General features: G+C 38.8%; 1 protein-coding gene across 1 annotated transcript; it reads left to right on the top strand.

The window, feature by feature from the left end:
* Nucleotides 1-10,177: 10,177 nt before the first annotated feature.
* Nucleotides 10,178-13,997, top strand: LOC128017409 (interleukin-8-like). The gene is made up of 4 exons (XM_052602786.1): nt 10,178-10,482; nt 10,584-10,713; nt 12,251-12,319; nt 12,459-13,997. The coding sequence occupies exons 1-4, from the start codon at nt 10,416-10,418 to the stop codon at nt 12,505-12,507; spliced, it is 315 nt and encodes a 104-aa protein (XP_052458746.1). The 5' UTR covers nt 10,178-10,415; the 3' UTR covers nt 12,508-13,997.
* Nucleotides 13,998-18,476: the final 4,479 nt, after the last annotated feature.

Genomic DNA, 18,476 nt, shown 5'->3' with positions numbered 1-18,476 from the left:
AACTATTTGCTATTAGGCAGTAGGGCTGCACGATAAATCTATTTCATTCACATCTTGTCGGTAAAGCCGGTTCTGTTTCACTTTCACGTGGAGCAGAACTACACTACAGCTGTGTCCCAAAGTTGAGTGTACGCACTTCGAAGGCCACGGACGTGCACGAAGGGCCCTCCGAAGTGCGTGAGATGCTCCGCCTTCGCAAAATTTCCTAATTCCGCCACCTGGTGTTTCCGATTACCGCACTGTCGCATAGCAACGGTGCGAGCGCAGAGAGGACAATCCTGTCAGGATAGGAGGAGCCAGAACTGCTCTGGTTTTGACTTTATGTTTTACGTCAGTGGAGAAGGTGATGTACCTCAGGCATAACCAAGACCGAGGCCAGGTAAATTACACTGGTTTGCTGCGTCCTTTGTCGGATTACAACCATGCAGGTACTGGTTCGGAGCTTACTTGAATAATGCAACGTTAATGATACATATGAAAAAAAAAAAAAACTACAAAACACACGAACACACACATATCAGTTAAAATGCTTACTGATATCTTACAAAGGTGCGATTTTATGTAGTTTATTGTCTTGACCATGGTGACCATATGTAAACAGTTTTGCAACCCAGATTTTTTAAGGCCGTTAATCATGAAAATAAAACTGAATAAACTGATTGTCTTTTTTCTTCTTTTTTAGCATAGTCCAGCTTAATGTTCAGTGGCATCTGTGACAGCTAACAGTGCTCTGTGTGACCGGTCCCAGTCCTGCAGATGCAGTCATTCATATAGTTAGCAGCAATTTATTAATATTCTCACAATAAATGGTGTTACTTTCATTTTCAAAACTGTAAGAAAGTACATTCGCAAAGTACTACAGGTTTTTTTCTCTCTCACAGGACAGTAACACTACAAAAATATGGTCTTTTACAACATGATGCATTGTTGTAGATTAAACTACCCAACAGTTTTACTCCCAATACCTTAAATATATTACAGTATGCAAGATAATACTTTTTCTTAAAGGGCAGTTCAGCCAAAAATGAAAATTCTGTAATCATTTACATGATTATGTTGTCATAGTTCTAAACAATCTCTTTTCCTTCCTTCCCTAAATCAGACTGGACCCCTGTACTGCAGGATGAAACTGAATGTACCAACGCTGGACAGGTGTTTAATGGTTTTGGGCTAAGCAGAGAGGTCCTGACAGTGCTGCTGGATCGTCTGAGAAGTGCCACAATCCAGACCCTGGTGTTTCTCTTCTATCTGCTGCCAGTGGTACATCATAAAGATGGTCTCTAAAGTGTTTGACATGTGCCTCGTTCCACTGTCCACCACATTATCCTCCGAGTCATCGAGGAGCTGCTGGCCATTCACCTCCTGAAGACCCCAGAACACATGGAGGCAGCGCTGGGTGTTTTTGTGATGTTAAACCTAAGCCATGCTGTAAATGGTTGTAAAAAGTACTTTCAGTTATGTATAGAACAATTTGTTTTAATGTCTAAAAAAAAAAAAATTACAGGACAAAAAAATAAACACATAAAATAATGTTTTAAGCTGCATTAAAAAAAAACTAAATTACAATATACATGAGTGCTTCTTTTTTTATATACATGTGAATATGAAAAACAAAAATACAAAATGTACAGAAAGTACTCAGGTTTATTTATGAATAAATTACACACTATAAAAGAAAAATATACACAACTTTTGCATTTTGATTTTTAACTTGCATCACAAAAATAAACTAGAGAAATTAGTTTTTTCCATTGCCAATATGATATTTTAAAAAAAGATATTGAAAAACTGTAATATACCCATTTTTTCCTACTGTTATCCTTTGGCTAATGAAGAATGTATCTGTTACACATTCTCTTAAGAAGAGAAAACTTGCGCTCTTCTCTCTCTCTCTCTCTCTCTCTGTAGCTTGATGTCCTCCCTGAACAGCTCCACTCGCTCTCTCACCTGTCCCAGGACACTTAGCAAATAAACCATGCCTGTTAACAACAACAGCACAATGAATTTCAGCAAAAAATAAATAAAAAATTTACTATGAACTTTGTATTTTTAAGGCTTTCCCAGCAGGCTCACCCGCTCCACGGATAGTAATAAAACAAGAGAAAATGGAAACACTTATATAAAAATATAAAGACAGCTTTGTAATCTTACCAATAGAAAATATGACACAGCAGGCCATGCATACAAAATACTGCACTGCTAAAGTTTGGTTAAAACATTTGTAGACATATGACAGCACTTCAAAAACAGAACAAAGAGAAAGACCATTGTCTTATATAGTGGCTGTCTTATTGTTTGTGCTTTATGTAATAAAAATAAAAAAACCTGTCTTTTAACACTTTCGCTAGGTATTTGAGTGAATGAAAATACAATAGCTTACTTACATATCAATGTGAAGTCCTCCACAGAACTCTTACCTGCCACCGTTGTCATATGCACGCAAGTGATTCTGGGATATGGTAGGGTGCGAAGTGTCCTGTAGGGGAATTTACAGTTAAAACCCAAGGACCAGATATTTGTCAATGAAGACCAGGAGTCAGAGATGAGTTCAATTAATAATAATAATTTTACTTGAAGAAAATAGTTTGCAATTTCATCAGCAGAAGTCAGCTTCAATACTCTCGACGGAGTTCGTAGGCCGCCCCTTGTACAAATCAAAATCAACCACAGTTATACCCTGACTGTTTGTTCCAAAACCTAGATAAACTCTCCAAAGACGTATATCTGATACGCTGGACACTGGCAGTTGATCGTTTGTCCTGGGACTGTCTGAGCTTCTCCCTGTACAGACAGATACTAACACACATACACAGAGAACTTATCTAAAATTCAAGGCTTTCTAGCACTGGCAAGTGTCTTATCATTACGGTTGGATACACACACATAATATGTGGACATTAATCTTGAGGAAAAGAAATACAGGGTAGAACAGGATTCTTTAATATCTCATAAGTGCACATAAGGTTACAAATTTCACTCTTGCCATAACTTGATTAATAGTCAAACAAGAAATCATGTAATAATATAATTAATATCAGTATGAAGGATATGGCAACTCGGCATCCACTCCTTCAGTCCATAGATGTACACTTCATTTTCATGGGAATTGAAGGACGCATTTGACACAAGTTTTTATTTTATTTTATTTTTTATTAATGATCTTCAGTCTTCATGGACCTTCACAGGGTTTAACCAGGCAGTTACTCGAGTTCCAACAATCAGATGCATCACTGTGGGATTGTGGGATTGTTCAGGATTGTGGGTAATGAAGTACTTATCCAAGACATCGCGAATAAAAGGCATTCATCTCAAAACAAGGTTAGTGCCCCATGAACCTTTGGCGTTTATATGAGCTATTACTATAGGTTAGTACAGCCCTAGCTGGTTTTAAGTCTACCATGTATGGTTGCGTTTTTATGGCTTATACCCCAAATGTCAATGCAGAAATTGCATTTGATTTTTACTTCTGGCACCAGTTGTGGGCGAGACTTTGATGCTCTATTGAAGGGAACATTTGAAGTCGCTTTCGAAATTCATCAGCCTTCGGCGCGCTGCGGTGACTCTTTCGCACTTCAAATGCGCCCTTCGAAGTGTGCATTCTGACTTTGGGACAGCTTAAGTTGTGACGCTGTGACGCAATCGCACTTCACATCTGCACTTCGGAGTCCCACACTTCAGTTTGGGACACCCTTCATTGCGCTGCTGTGAAGCATTCGCACTTCAAATGCACACTACAGGGTCCATGCACTTAGGTTTGGGACACAGCAGTAGTGTGTGGTTTATATTTTTTCCTACTGGAAGTCAATGGGGCCCGGGATCTGTTTGATTACAAACATTCTTTCAAATATCTTCCTTTGTGTTCAGCAGAACAAAGAAACTCATACAGGTTTGGAACAACTTGAGGGTGAGTAAACGATGACAGAATTTACATTTTTGGGTGAACTATCCCTTTAATAAAATATTAATACATAACTTTCATGCCTTAGCAAGGTACAGTAGGTTTATGTCACGCTGTCAGTCTCTGTTTTCCTGGGTGTTCCCTAGTGAGCTCACTTCTCCTTAGGCACTTCACCATAGGCACTTTAATTCCTCTAGTCTGGTTGTGTCTTCACAGTAATTGCACTCCAATTAAATCGCACAGGTGCTGACAATCCTTTGTCATTAGTCTCCCTATGTATAGCTGACTTTCCCTGTCATCTGTATGGAGTCCTTACCTTATGTGTGAATTGTTCTCGTCTCCCGAGACTTCCCCTTACCTTCTCGCTTCCTCAGAGTTACCATTTCATCCGGTTTCCTCTTTTGTATTTGTTTTGTTTGTCTCCCATGACGGTTTATTTTGTATTTACCTTTTTTGTTACAATAAACAATACTTGCATTTGGATCCTACCCTCTCCTTGTGTTTCTCCTAAACCCAACCGTCACAGTTTAATAATAGTTTGTTCCTTTACAGCAGCATTAACACAGACAAATAGTAAAGGTTATATGTTATGGTTCAATTAAAGGACTGAGACAAAACACTTGTGACTCCTGCACTGTAGGTTAGAAAAAATCATGTTAATCTTGCATGTGACAAACTAAAAATAACATAGCTTATGTATGCTGTTGTGCTTGGAATCAAATAGCAATTTCAAAACATGCAACCTCTGTGCACACAAACAGTGGTGGGGAATAAATTCTTCACATTCTTATTCACTCAAACTATATATAAGTTGTAAAATAAAACCTTTAAGTGCAAAAGAAGAAAAGAGGGGCATGCCTCTGCTAACCAAGTCTACTTTTTCCATGGATATTTGTGGCTACCCTTGACTGATTCAAGCAGTCTTTTGTCCTTTTGTGCAGCCAGAGAAAAGTCCTTACATGACAGGTCAAAGTTCACCGTTATTTGAAGTTCATTTTTGATGAGCTCTGTGCTGCATCTGTTTCTTGAGTCTGACCATTTAATGTTCATCAGAGAGAAAATCCTCTCTACAAAGGCATTTGAGCCTGGCACACTGAGGACGAATGAAACAATCCTGAACATGTTGATCAAGTTGGCTTTCCCTAGAATTTAGAAAACTGTAACCCACTTCTCACTGGTGGATTTTGTGGTATCCTGTGTGGCTTTCTTTATTTCTTCCTTACTAGCACAAAACTCTTCATAGAGTTGGTCCATACTCATGTCATTTTGAGGGAAACCACCACCTGTTTCAGGTCAGTGAAGGAAAGCTCCTTATGTAGGCCGATTGGTTTCAGTTTCATCATTACATTTTCTGATTAGAAATCAAACCATTTGTCAACATATGCAATGACAGAGTCATACAACTCCAGAAAGTCATTTTTTGCTTTGATCTCTGTGCTGCTGACACTTGTTTGTCCATCAGCTGCTTGGTCTGGTATCTAAAAAAGCTGTCTTCTTTCCGCTGAAGCATCTTCACTTTGAATTTTCCCACCTCCTCGTAAACATCTGGGACGCAGAGATTAGTTTCCTCCAGCTTTCTAACAAGTGTGTCAAACACACACCCCACGTTGTGGAAAAAGCACAGATAAATCTCAGCAGCTGCAGTTTTTTCTTCTTCCTCAAAAGTCCTCCTCAGTGCCAAAGGACAGGTCTCCCCAAGGGACCTGAAATATGAGGTGAGAGCTGGCCAGCTCTGCAGGAGACGATCAACAGCTGGATGAAGAGACAACCATCGCGTGCGAACATGACGCAGAATTTCACGCCACTCAATGTCAACAAAGGCAAAAATTGCAGGCAGTTCCTTTCTTCTGGAAGCAGATACTGAGAAGTGGCCAGGCACGTGCAGGGGGGATGCCCCTTTGCCCCTTGGTGTCCCAAGTGCCCTTTTGTCAAAGCAAAATTTTCTGAATTTTTTTTTTTTTTTTTTTCATAACGTACTCTTTTGTGAATGCCTGCCCATGCCCAATCTAAATTTTAGTAACATTTCTGAATAATAATTTAGCCATCAATAAGATGACCCACATGATGACCTTTCACCTGACAACGACCGGGAAGATTCGTCAGGCCGCGCGCGCATTTTTTTAATTGCTAGAGGATATTTTCAACACCGCGGAAGCTGGTAAGTGGTGTTTCATTCTCAGCGAAGTGATTTTTATTTTTATTTACTTATTATTATTTTACAAGAACGACGTGATGTGAGAACATGCAGATATGTTGCAGTGTGTAGCTGTAGTGTAGAAGTAACGTTAGCGTGCTGTTTGAGGGAGAATCGTTTCACAGGCATCGAGGGCAGAGGCGTCATGCCCATTCAAAGAGTTTTGGGCAAAGTGGATTTTAAATGCAGCTTCCAAGTTCAATGCTAAATTCAAATCTGTGTTCGCTGGCTGGCGCTGAGCCAGAGACAGACGCGTTCGTATAACGCTTCATGATAACCAATCAGAAACGATTCTGTTGCGCTTATAAATGCAATGGCCAATCAGAGACGTGCAGAAGAGTCGTCACTGAAACGCGGTGTTTTGTTCACTTGCTCACTGACTGAATTATTTAGCGAATTCTCTCATCAGAAACAACAAAAGTGCAGATGTGCATAATGTAATGTAAAGTGCTTCAGTGATTTTAATGGGAGTTTTTGAGAGTGCCTGAACTCTGACTAGACTGAATGAAAATGTTCTTTGATAATGTAAATTTTCTTTACTCTCTGTAAAATGAAAGTGTTAAAATAAGTAACTTACAATATTGTTATTAAAATTTACATTAAATGCAAATTCAGTCATATTGAAAATATTATATGGCACTTAAGTAAAAAGTTGGGGTATTATGTGTAGTTAATAGATTACACTACTTTTCCATATATTGATCAAATAACAATCTATAAAGGTGCAAAACGCGTTTACTTTCACGTTTGAGAATCGAGATATTTCCTGATATATTAAGCATGTTTAGAATTGTTTTGAATTAAAGGAAAAATAAATAAAACATAATCCTATATCAGTTATACAGTGCTTTCGGTCGCATGACTTATACCCCCCAATGTGCCCCCTCAAAAATCATGAATGCATGACGCCACTGATCGAGGGGTCTGGTCTTTTTATGTTATTTGACTAAACTTTTATTATATTACAGTATTTATTTATTTTTTAACACGCAGAGTGCCTTAAATATAATTATCATAACACTGGTAAGGCTTATTCAGATTTTCTCATTGTCTGAATTAACATTATGAAAATAAAAACAATTCAGAAAGGAATTATAATATAATTATATTTTAAATGTGACACAAATATATATTTTTTCTACAATATCAACAGTGTTTACGACAGCAAGACCACTTTAGCCTGTAAACTCAATAATATCTCTCTGGAAATAAATTTACAAATATCAATGTCAATATAAAATGAATAATATACCTGCCCTGTCATCAAAGTGCAGTGTCAAGGAGATGAATAAAACATGTAGCCTGTCATTTGTTAACATTGCAAAGGTGTTCAATTTTAGACAACAAGAACTACTACAGTAATAATAATATTAATCACTATATTCCAGTGGATCAGTTGTTTCATGTTTGTATCAACATTTAAGGTGGACTTATTGATTAGGTGCAAGAGTAGTACTGATGGTTAAAATAATAGATTAATGCTGAAATAGTAAATTTAGCCTTGTTCCTAGATGGACAGAGAGTGGAAAGTAATAGATCAGATGAGGAGATGGAGATATAGGAAGAAAAGAGGAAAATGTAAGTGACAGAAAGAGAGCAGGGAACAGCAAGCCAGGAGACAGAGGCTGGTGAGAAAGAGGAAAATGTAGAGGCACAAGTGTTTTCTATAGTTTTTACTATAACAGCTGTTCTTAATTATTCTGTGGAACAGAGAAGAAAAAGGCATCAGGTTGGGACAATTTAAGACATTTCAGTTTCTAATCCCAGAGCTATTATTTGGTGGAAAGAATTATTATTATTATTATTTTACTTTTAAACTTAAAATTGTCTCTTCTAATCTGTTTCTTTTTCAAAAGTGCATCACAGCATTTGCTGCCGTATCAATACATAATCATCCATATCGACACGTGAATCGACAAGGAATGCATCACAATATATTGCTGTATTGATATTTTGAACCGCGCTATTTAAACCTTGTTCCATGTGCCCCTTTTATACTTTGAGCACCTGCCCCTCCAAAGGTCTCTGCACGGCCCTGTTCCTGTGCACGTCCCTGGCTGAGAAGGCCATTATTTGTGTTCTTTGTGAAGAATTTTCGGAGCCATCAATTTAGCCTCACATACTGACTTTATTTTTAGTTCATACGGTTTTAATACCCTGTATTTTCTTTCTCATTTTTAGGAAAAGCACATAATTACCATTGTTTACTTCAATATCAAATGTCATACACTTGCATTGAAGTTAAAAATATAAACAACTACATCATTATGTTGATATCATATATTTTTACAATAAAACTTATGACAAACATGTCTTCTAATATCCTCAGTTGTTGCATATACCGAGCTGCAACGAACACATTTGTACATTATTTTCCTTGAAGCCATTGTGCGAGTTCACTTTAATACCGCGTGCTTTATATACATGTTGGTGCTGATTGGACTGCAGTTCTGACACACCCACCAAACAAGAGAAAACGCATCTCAAACCCTGTTGCACACCGGTGCACGCCGTTTCCAGGAAACATGACGTTCAACCCTGAAACCGTAGCAAAACGTTGCGCACAGTTTTGAACTTGAACATGCCCCAGGTGTGAGGTGTCGTGTGTGTGTTACCATGTCGGTGATCATTCTCAAGTGTCGTGATCAGCACTGCTGTTGTATCAGTGGTTAGATCAGCGCAGTAGTAAAAAAAAACGGGACAAGTGAGGTCCCGTGAAGGACAAATCAACTAGGCTCAAATTGCGGGATGTCCCGCCTAATTCGGGACAGTTGGCAACCCTAGACAAAGCATTAAAGCAACAATGGGGAAATGCTGTCCCCTCAATGCTAATGTAAACCCTGGTTGGATAAGGATTCAAAATTGGATATGAAGATCTGACACATAGCTTCATTGTTAAAACTGATAAAATAATTGCTCTCTGTGATTCTATATGGGCTGTTGCAATAATTTTGAAAAGTAATAGCTTGCAGCAACATATGGAAAAAAATAACAACGAACTAGTTCATTTTTGGAACTGTGTGAACTTAGTTAAAAATTTTGTAGTTTGAACTATGAACTGAACTAGTTCATTTTTAAATTTGTGAATTGAACTTTGAACTAGTTCATGTAGAAAGTGAACTTTCCCAACACTGCAGGTGTGGCATATCAAGATACTGATTACACCGCATGATCATTGCACAGGTGTGCCTAAGGCTGGCCACAATAAAAGGCCACTCTAAAATGTGCAGTTTTGTCACACAGCACAATGCCACAAATTTTGAGGGAGCATGCAATTGGCATGTTAACTGCAGGAATGTCCCCCAGAGCTGTTGCCCATGAATTGACATTTCTCTACCATAAGGTGTTTCAGAGAATTTGGCAGTTCATCCAACCGGCCTCACAACCGCAGACCACAGTGTAACCACAGCAGTCCAGGACCTCCACATCCAGCATCTTCACCTCCAAGATTATCTGAGACCAGTCACCTGGACCGTGGACAGCACTTTGGACAGTTGTTCTCTTCACAGATGAATCATGGTTTTCACTGTTCAGGGCAGATGGCAGACAGCGTGTATGGCTGATGTCAACGTTGAGGATCAAGTGGGCCATGGTGGAGGTGGGGTTATGGTATGGGCAGGCGTATGTTATGGACAATGAACACAGGTGCATTTTATTGATGGCATTTTGAATGCAAAGAGATAGCGTGATGAGATCCTGAGGCCCATTGTTTTGCCATTCATCCACGACCATCACCTCATGTTGCAGCAGGATAATGCACGGCCCCATGTTGAAAGGATCTGAACCCAATTCCTGGAAGCTGTAAACATCCCAGTTCTTGCATGGCCAGAATACTCACTGGAAATGTCACCCATTGAGCATGTGTCTGGGATGCTCTGGATCGGTGTATACAAAAGTGTGTTCCAGTTCCTGCCAATATCCAGCAACTTTGCCATTGAAGATGGGTGGACTGTCATTCCATAGGCCACAATCAATGACCTGATCCACTCTATTCGAAGGAGATGTGTGGTCAATGGCAAATGGTGGTCACAGATACTGACTGGTTTCCGAATGGTGTGTGTGTTTCATAGGTCAATAGACAATAGACATTTGGTAGCACTTATACTGCTTCTAAATGTTTTTATTACAGAGTGAAATTGAAGAACGAGTTCCTGGGAAGAGAAGAATGCTGAGAAATCATAATTGCACAAACGTTTTTTTATGTTGTGTGGGAGGGACTGTCTTTAAAAGGGAGAGTGCAGGGCGCTGTATTCTCACAACCAACAGACTACAGCTTTTTCATCTCTTCACTAGTGTTGCTCTGCACCATACTGGCTCAGAAAGATGAAACTCCCAGTATCAGCTTTCGTGCTTTTGATCTGCACAGTTGCGTTGCTTTCCACAACAGAGGGTAAGCATACTAACATTAATTTATCATGCTTTTTGACATTTTTGATGAATATTTCATGCAAGTCTTACAGTAACTCACACTCTCTCTCTCTGTCGCTGCAGGAAGACCTGTTCGCCCACCGCTACGTTGCAACTGCCCTCAAATGTATTCAGCTCCAGCAATTCCAGCTGATAAAATACTCTCAATGAGGTTTTTTACTGCTGGACCACAATGTAAATATGAGGAGATCATGTGAGTAACTTCACAGACTGATAAATATCTAAAGTTCACTACCAGTCAAAATTTGCTTTTTTACAAAAATAAAAAACAAACTTGTCCCAAGGTGCATCCTGGGATACATTTTAAACAGGCATGTTCACACATATAGACCTCAAAGTGGGCTTGAGTACATGCCCTTTTTCTTTCTGGAGAAAGTTTCTTGATTATTATTATTATTATTATTATTAAATGAATTAATTAATCAAAATCAGGTTATTAGATAATTAGACTATTATCTAAAAGACAAAAGGCAAATATAGTTAATCTGTCTTGCTAACATCCATGACCCCTAAGAGCTACCATGTAAGTTTGCTAAAGTTTAGCTAAGGCATTAGGAAATCTAGTAGCTTAGACCAGTGCATGTTGTTTTGTTTTTTGTTTGTTTTTTTCAATCCATGATTTTTTTCTTTCCATAAAATAAAAATGCATTTAAATATCAGTATTTAACATTGTTTAAAATATCAAAATGGTATTAATGCATTTGTAACTGCAGAATAAATACATTATTGCATGTTCTGCATTAAACAGTTTGTAAATGCATCTAAAGTCTCCTTCAAATGCAGCTTCTGTTTTCTCTGCATTGGAAAGATTAATTTTGTCAATACTGCTTTAATTTGCTTGGTAACAGCCCAAATTGCTTATTATTCTAATTGATTGATTCAATTTAAGAATTTGACTGAAAAGACAATGCACACTTTTAGAAAAAAAAATGGCTTTATAAAGGTAAAAATGCTCCTAAAAGGAACAGAAAAAAAGATCCATTTCTATCATTGCTGTGAACTGATCACCACACAGAATATGTAGAATATCAAAAACCTTAGGAATCAGCTCTCCAAATTAGTCCTTAAGATATCAGCACAATAACACACTACCCAAAATATCATCTTACTATCGTTATCAAAGTCCCAGAAAATGTTCAGATAAATATATTCGACCTGGCCCCGGATAAGCAGCAGAAGAATGAAATATATTTTTGGAAATATTGCACACTCCTAATATATTTAGTTTTTTTTTTTTTTTTTTTTTTAAAACAACAAAAATATAAGAAGTGCCCTTTTTTTTTTTTTTTTTTTTTTTTTTTTTTTTTTTTTCTCTTGAGCCCCTACCCCTCAAAATATATGCGCACATTCCTGCATTTATATATCATTTTAGGAGTTCACATGTGATGAACACTTGTTGATGATTTATTTGCTAATTTCAGTGAATCTTCTATAAAAATTTACGATCAAGGGAGTGTACAAATACTTGAGTGGTAGTGTGATGCTTCATGGATCGTTCATCTAAATGGAAAGATTAGCAGAATGCCTGAGCTGTTCTTTACAGTTTTTATTTTTAATTTATTTTTTTAAATCATAAAAGTCTTGCTTTTTGCCTGACAGTTGTTTTTGTATTTTTGGATTAACTGCTCAATTAGAATGATGCGGCCAGAATGTGACTCGTGTATCATTTTATGCAGTGGTTAAGAGTAATTCTATCATTTTTAAAGAATGACATAATTTGTTACTTACAGTGCCAAAATGAAGAAAGGAGAGATGTGTCTTGATCCTACGAAAGACTGGGTAATTTCTCTCAAAGAAGAGTAAGTTCTTGTTTATGATGGCTATAATTATCCGTCTTAAAATGATTCATGATGTGAATTTTATATTGAATGTTTTCACTGCAGCACTTTGGTGCACCTTTTATCCTTCAGATACTAACACATCTCTTCATATTTGCAGAATCAACAAGAGAAACATCAAGAGTCATTCAACTACTACTGTAATATAGAATTTTGTAATATCTGGGTGATACTTTAAGTATAATATATAAATGTTCTGTCACTACCATCTGTTTATTAAAAGTGAACTTGCATGAACTTCATTATATCTTATGAAATTATATTGATTGTTATTGTCTGAATTGCAGAGGCAGACAAAGTAAACAACTTCATTACTTGAGTGAAGTATAGATACTACTGGTCAAATGCTACTCCACTACAAGTGAAAGTTGTAAAGAGAAGCTTTTTACTTGAAAGTATGAAATTACATGCTTTTAAAAGTACTTAAGTATCAAAAAGAAAGTAAATTCATTGTTTTGTGGCACATTATTGTATACTTACAATGTTGGTCAGAGGCCAATAAGCAAATTTGGCCAGGATCCCGGGGTTACACCCCTACTCTTTTTCAAAGAACATCATGAGAATTTTAATGACCACAGAGAGTCAGGACCTTGGTTTAATGCCTCATCCGAAAGACTTTTGTCAGTATACTGTAGTGTCCCCATGACTACACCCTTGACCAGTTTTTACAGTAATTTACCAGTAGGACAGAGTAGTAAGACTTTTTAAATATGGTAATAGCAGACATTTTTTATTTGTATTGCCATAGTTTAACTACAATGAAGTTATGTAAAATTTGTGATTACAGTAGTTTTACTACAAATTGCATAATTATGGTAACTATAGTGAGAGAATAATACATTTGTGAAAAATGGGATTTTACTGCAAATAGCCCACCATAGTTAAATAAGTTACTATAGTAAAAACGTGGTCCGTTTTCGAAAGAGCTTTAATGAGTTAACTCATACACATGCAAGTTCACACAGAATAAAAGCTAAATTTTCTTTGTCATGTAGATCAAAGTGTATGTAATTTTTATTTACTTTATGCCGATCATTATCTTCTTTGATCGTAGCACCTGGCCTACGTAAGGCATCATATACAGTTGTCTCTTTAAAATCAATGTGGTAAATAAACAGAAGATTACACCACACTATAAATATGTGACTTTTTCATCTTTTATTATCATATTTGCCTTTATTGAGCACACAATAATACAGACGTTAATTTAGCGGGGGAGGTCCCGAGGTTGCCAGATTTGCATAACAAATTAGCCAAGCATCCTTTAAAAGATACGCGGGAAACCGCAGGCTTGTAAATACTGTAAGTTGGCAACACTGGAATGTCCTGGCAGAACGCAGGCCGGGTTTTTGCATGAAAAGGGTTTAGTGAATCTGAAAATGCACACGCTGGAAAAACTGCTACATAACGACTTTCTACTTAGGGACCTTGAAATAAATGTAGCGGAGTAAAAAGTATGATATTTGTCTTTGAAATGTAGTGAAGTTGAAGTAGCAAGTTTCTGTAAAAAATGATACTCAAGTAAGGTACAGATACTCAAAAAGTGTACTTAAGTACAGTACTCAAGTAAATGTACTTTGTTACTGTCCACCTCTGCCGATTTGTCATTTTATATACTCATAAAGTTTTGTATTGTTTTTAAAAAAAGTGTCATAATGGATATTTAAGTTGGTCTTCATTGTGCCGTTTTGTCATCACAAAGCATTACAACATTACAGTATAATTCCCTGAGCTGTTCAAAGTTAAGTGAATTTCACAGAAAAAAAAAATATGAATCTTATTTTTCCCCTCAGGCCTTTCCAAAACGTGCATGACTTTGTTTTTTCTGCAGAACCCAAAATGCGACAGTCTGAAAAATGTTCTTTTTATTTGCATGTGTTATAGAAAACATGGACTTCAGTCTTTCAAAGGCATTATAAAGCTGCTATAAAAGTAAATAAAAAAAATTAGGCCATGTAACTCATGCACTGTAAATGTCTTCTATAGATGTCTGTGATTATCCACAAAACAAGCTCTGACCGAACTTGATGACTGGAAAGCAACCAAATTACATCAATTTCTGCTGTATACAAGGACCACTTAAGTTGCAGGATCTTCTGTCTCAGGACCATTATGTCACTTCCTGCCTTTAACAGCTGGAATATCTATTCTCCTGAATGATAATGAAGGAAGAAGAGGACATTACCTGGAATATGCCCAAAGTAAGCCGGATATCACTTCACAACAGACCCGGAAGAGAAGACAATGCTGAATAAAGTCATAGTTTTTGTTATTTTTTGGACCAAAATGTATTTTCGATGCTTCAACAAATTCTAACTGACCCTCTGATGTCACATGGACTACTTTGATGATGTTTTTATTACCTTTCTGGACATGGATAATATACCGTACATAGATTTTCAATGGAGGGACTGAGGTCTTACTGGTTTGGAATGACATGAGGGTGAGTCATTAATTACATAATTTTCATTTTTGGGTGAACTAACCCTTTAAGTTAAGTGTCCTACGACGTGGCCAATGCTGACCCAGTGACCCCTAGTAGTCTTCTCAGGGGGTGGGCGAATGGATCTTTACCTCAAGTCATTTACCCAGATTCCGAGATGTTAAGTCGCAGAAGATGGAGACATTCCATCTTGGAGACATGGCAGAAACATGTTACTGATGTGGATTTTGTATGCTTTAGCTGTCTTTATGAACAAATTGATTTTTATTATTGTATATGCCTGGTTATTGTTAGTTATTCATCATCCTTTATTTTATTTCTTGTGTCCCAGACTAATGCCTCTGTTGCCTGTCATTGATAATCACGTGTCAATACATTCCCTAAACCTGATCACCTGTGTCCTCACCCTTATATAATTTTTGTGCTCTAACCGGCTGTCACAGAAACACCGGGCTCTTCCACCAATCAACAATCCCAAACACCAGAGTTCTGACATCAGAAGGTATGTGAGAAGATGCCAGGAATGTGCTATGGCCAAGACACCCCACCACTTACCATCTGGGAAACACCTTTCTCTCCCCATTCCTCGGCTTTCCTGGTCACACCTAGGGGTCGATTTTTGTCACAGACTTACCCGCATCTGATGGAAATACTTGCACACTTGTCACAGTGGATAGTTTCTTTAAGGGCTACTGTCTAGTACCCCTAAAATGAGTCCCAACTGCCATGGAGATGCCGGAGGTACTTTTTAACCACGTCTTTCAAAACTTTGGCATCCCTGAAGACATGGTATCAGATAGAGGTCCCCAATGTATTTCTCAAGTTTGGAGATCTTTGATGACATTAAGCCTATCTTCTGGATTCCATCCCCAGAGCAATGGTCAAACAGAAATAAAGATCCAGGAGATAGGGTGATACCTCCATACTGTACCTTCTGCCACAGCCAACTCCTTTGTCAGCCCACTATTGATCTCACCCCCTTCCAGTGCTTACTCAGCTATCGGCCCCCTCTGTTCCCTTGGTCTGGGGAACCTGCAGACGTTCCATCAGTCACACATTGGTTCAAGGAAAGAGAGCGGGTCTGGGACTCGGCACACCAACATCTCCAGCGTGCAGTAAGACATTAAACATCAGGAAGATGTCTGGAGAGCACCCACTCCCACATTCCACCAAGGACAAAAGGTATGGCTCTCCACATGAGGTATCTGCCTCAGGCTTCCCTGCCGAAAGGTGAGTCCCAGATTTATTGGTCCCTTCCCCATCATCCATCAAGTCAACCCAGTCAGGTATGAACTCCAACTCCCTTCACAATACTGAATTCACCCAACATTCCATGTTTCCCTACTCAAACCCTATCACTCACCTATTTCTCCTGTCTACACAGAGCTTCGTCCCATTGATGAACCCCTCATGAACCCCTCATCTTCCTATGGTGCTGAAGGATCGAACCATCTTCTCCGTAAAGGAGATCTTGCATTCCTGATGTCATGTAGGCAAACTGGAATATCTGGTTGGGTGGGAGAGATACGGCTCCGAAGAAAGATCCTGGATCCCAAAAGAAAGTATACTCTATCACAATATCCTGACAGAGTTCCACTCTTCCCATCCCCAAGATACAGCGCCACATGGTCAAGGTCACCCTCCTCGACATCGGGAAGAGAGGAGCTCTGTCATGGAAACACCAGGCTCTTCCTCTAATAAACGATCCCAATCACTTTAGTTCTGATCACCCGCACCAGACCATCATTCACTAATTACCAGCACCACAGTTCAAAAATGCAACTTTCAGATGCCATCTTTATTTTTGGCTTAACTGTCACAGAATGGAATGCACAGGATTGTGGGATATCAAAGGCAGCGAAGGATACATCTATGCTGCCTTCAAAAACCGGCCAGGTGAAGGCATCTCAGGACATAAGCTGACATTGATTTCGTACGTGCCTTGATGCCTTCCTACCTTGGAATACGACCTCCGAAGGCAGCATTTTTCAGTTTTTGGATGCACCCACTGTTTCACTAAGGCGAATTCATGATGAACTGTTAATCTGAGTCTTACAAAGGAGTCAGTTCTCCTCGATGGAATCGATTACAACCTGTGGAATCAAATCCTTTGGAATTGATTTCCAGCCCTAGTCAGGCGCTGACTCTCCATATACTAAGTTTAAGAACCCAGTCAAACAGCAAGCTCACTATACTAGAGTATTGTTTATTATGTTTCAAAACATCTACCTCAACTGTCTGTATATCTTCTAAAACACAGATGTTTAGCCTACATTTAGTGCTCGATCATGATACACCTACTTCATTTTTTTCATTTTCCAATCATAAATACTGTTGCCATATTTATTGAAAATAATTGTAACCATATGAACAAGCACCTCCGATTACAATTGAAGAAACAAACTAGACTTTTTATTTAGTAGTTTATTTGTATCACTTCCACTAGCAGCTGATTTGTGTATATTCATATTAAATGTATTTCTCTACAAAACATAATGGCATATTTAGTCTATCAAAAAAAAAGTGTTCATTATCCAAAATAAGGGGTCAGTGTGTTACTATAAAGAAATTACTAAACAAATTATTGAAAAAAATAAAAGTAATCCTGACTAATAAAAGAAAAACTGTCATTAAATGAACATTAAGCAACGACGAAAAAGATTCAGATAACTTTTCAGATTTTCTTTTTTTTTGGTGTGTTTAACTTAAAGTTATTAATATGCATATTTAAGTAAAAATATAAAAATACTTATAACAGGTTTTGTATAAATAAAATGGTAAGGAAACATATTTGTTTCAAGTGCTCTTCATTTAGCAAAGGGGCAGAGCAGGCGGAACTGGAGCCCTTCCTAACTCGGGAAAACAGGAGCCCCTCCTGGGGGCCAGACATAGGAAACCGGGGTCCTCCATGGGCTTAACTCGGGAACAGGAACCCGCCATGGGCCCAACTCGGGAACAGGGGCCCGCCATGGGCCCAACTCGGGAACAAGGGTCCACCAAGGCAGAGCAGGTGGCATGGGAGCCCACCAGAGCGGAGCAGGTGGAGCTGGAGCCCACCAGTGAGGAGTAGAGGACCACCACATCCGAGATGGCGGCACAGAAGCCCACCAGGGCAGAGTAAAGGACCCCATAGCTGAGCAGACGAGACAGAAGCCCACCAGGGCGCTGCAGAGGACCACCACAGCCGAGCAGACAGAACAGAAGCCTACCTGGGTAGGACTGAAACAGAGAACATAAACAGGTTAATAGCGGCCTCCGTGGCCGTAATGAGATGGTAGCTGGCCTCCGTGGCCATGACAGGGTAGGCTGTGAATTCATGGAGGACCTCCGTGGCCATGACAGGACAGAGAGTTGGCGGATGGTCTCCGTAGCCCTGACCGGAATGAATGAGAGCTCATAGATGGCCTCCATGGTCGTGACAGGATAGGACGAGAGCTCCGAGATGTGACGAGGCTCTGGGAGTTCGGCTGAGATGTGACGAGGCTCTGGTAGATCTGTGGTGATTTGCCTGGGTTCATGTAGATCAACTGTGACTTGACTGTGCTCATGAAGCTCGTTGGTGACTTGACTGTGCTCATGAAGATCATTGGTGACTTGACTGTGCTCATGAAGATCATTGGTGACTTGCTTTGACTCTGGATGGTCAGCGGAGACCTGACCTGACTCTCTCATAAG

The sequence above is a fragment of the Carassius gibelio genome, chromosome A7 (genome assembly GCF_023724105.1).
Source record: "Carassius gibelio isolate Cgi1373 ecotype wild population from Czech Republic chromosome A7, carGib1.2-hapl.c, whole genome shotgun sequence".
Taxonomy (NCBI): domain Eukaryota; kingdom Metazoa; phylum Chordata; class Actinopteri; order Cypriniformes; family Cyprinidae; genus Carassius; species Carassius gibelio.
This window is presented reverse-complemented; position numbering and strand designations above follow the sequence as displayed.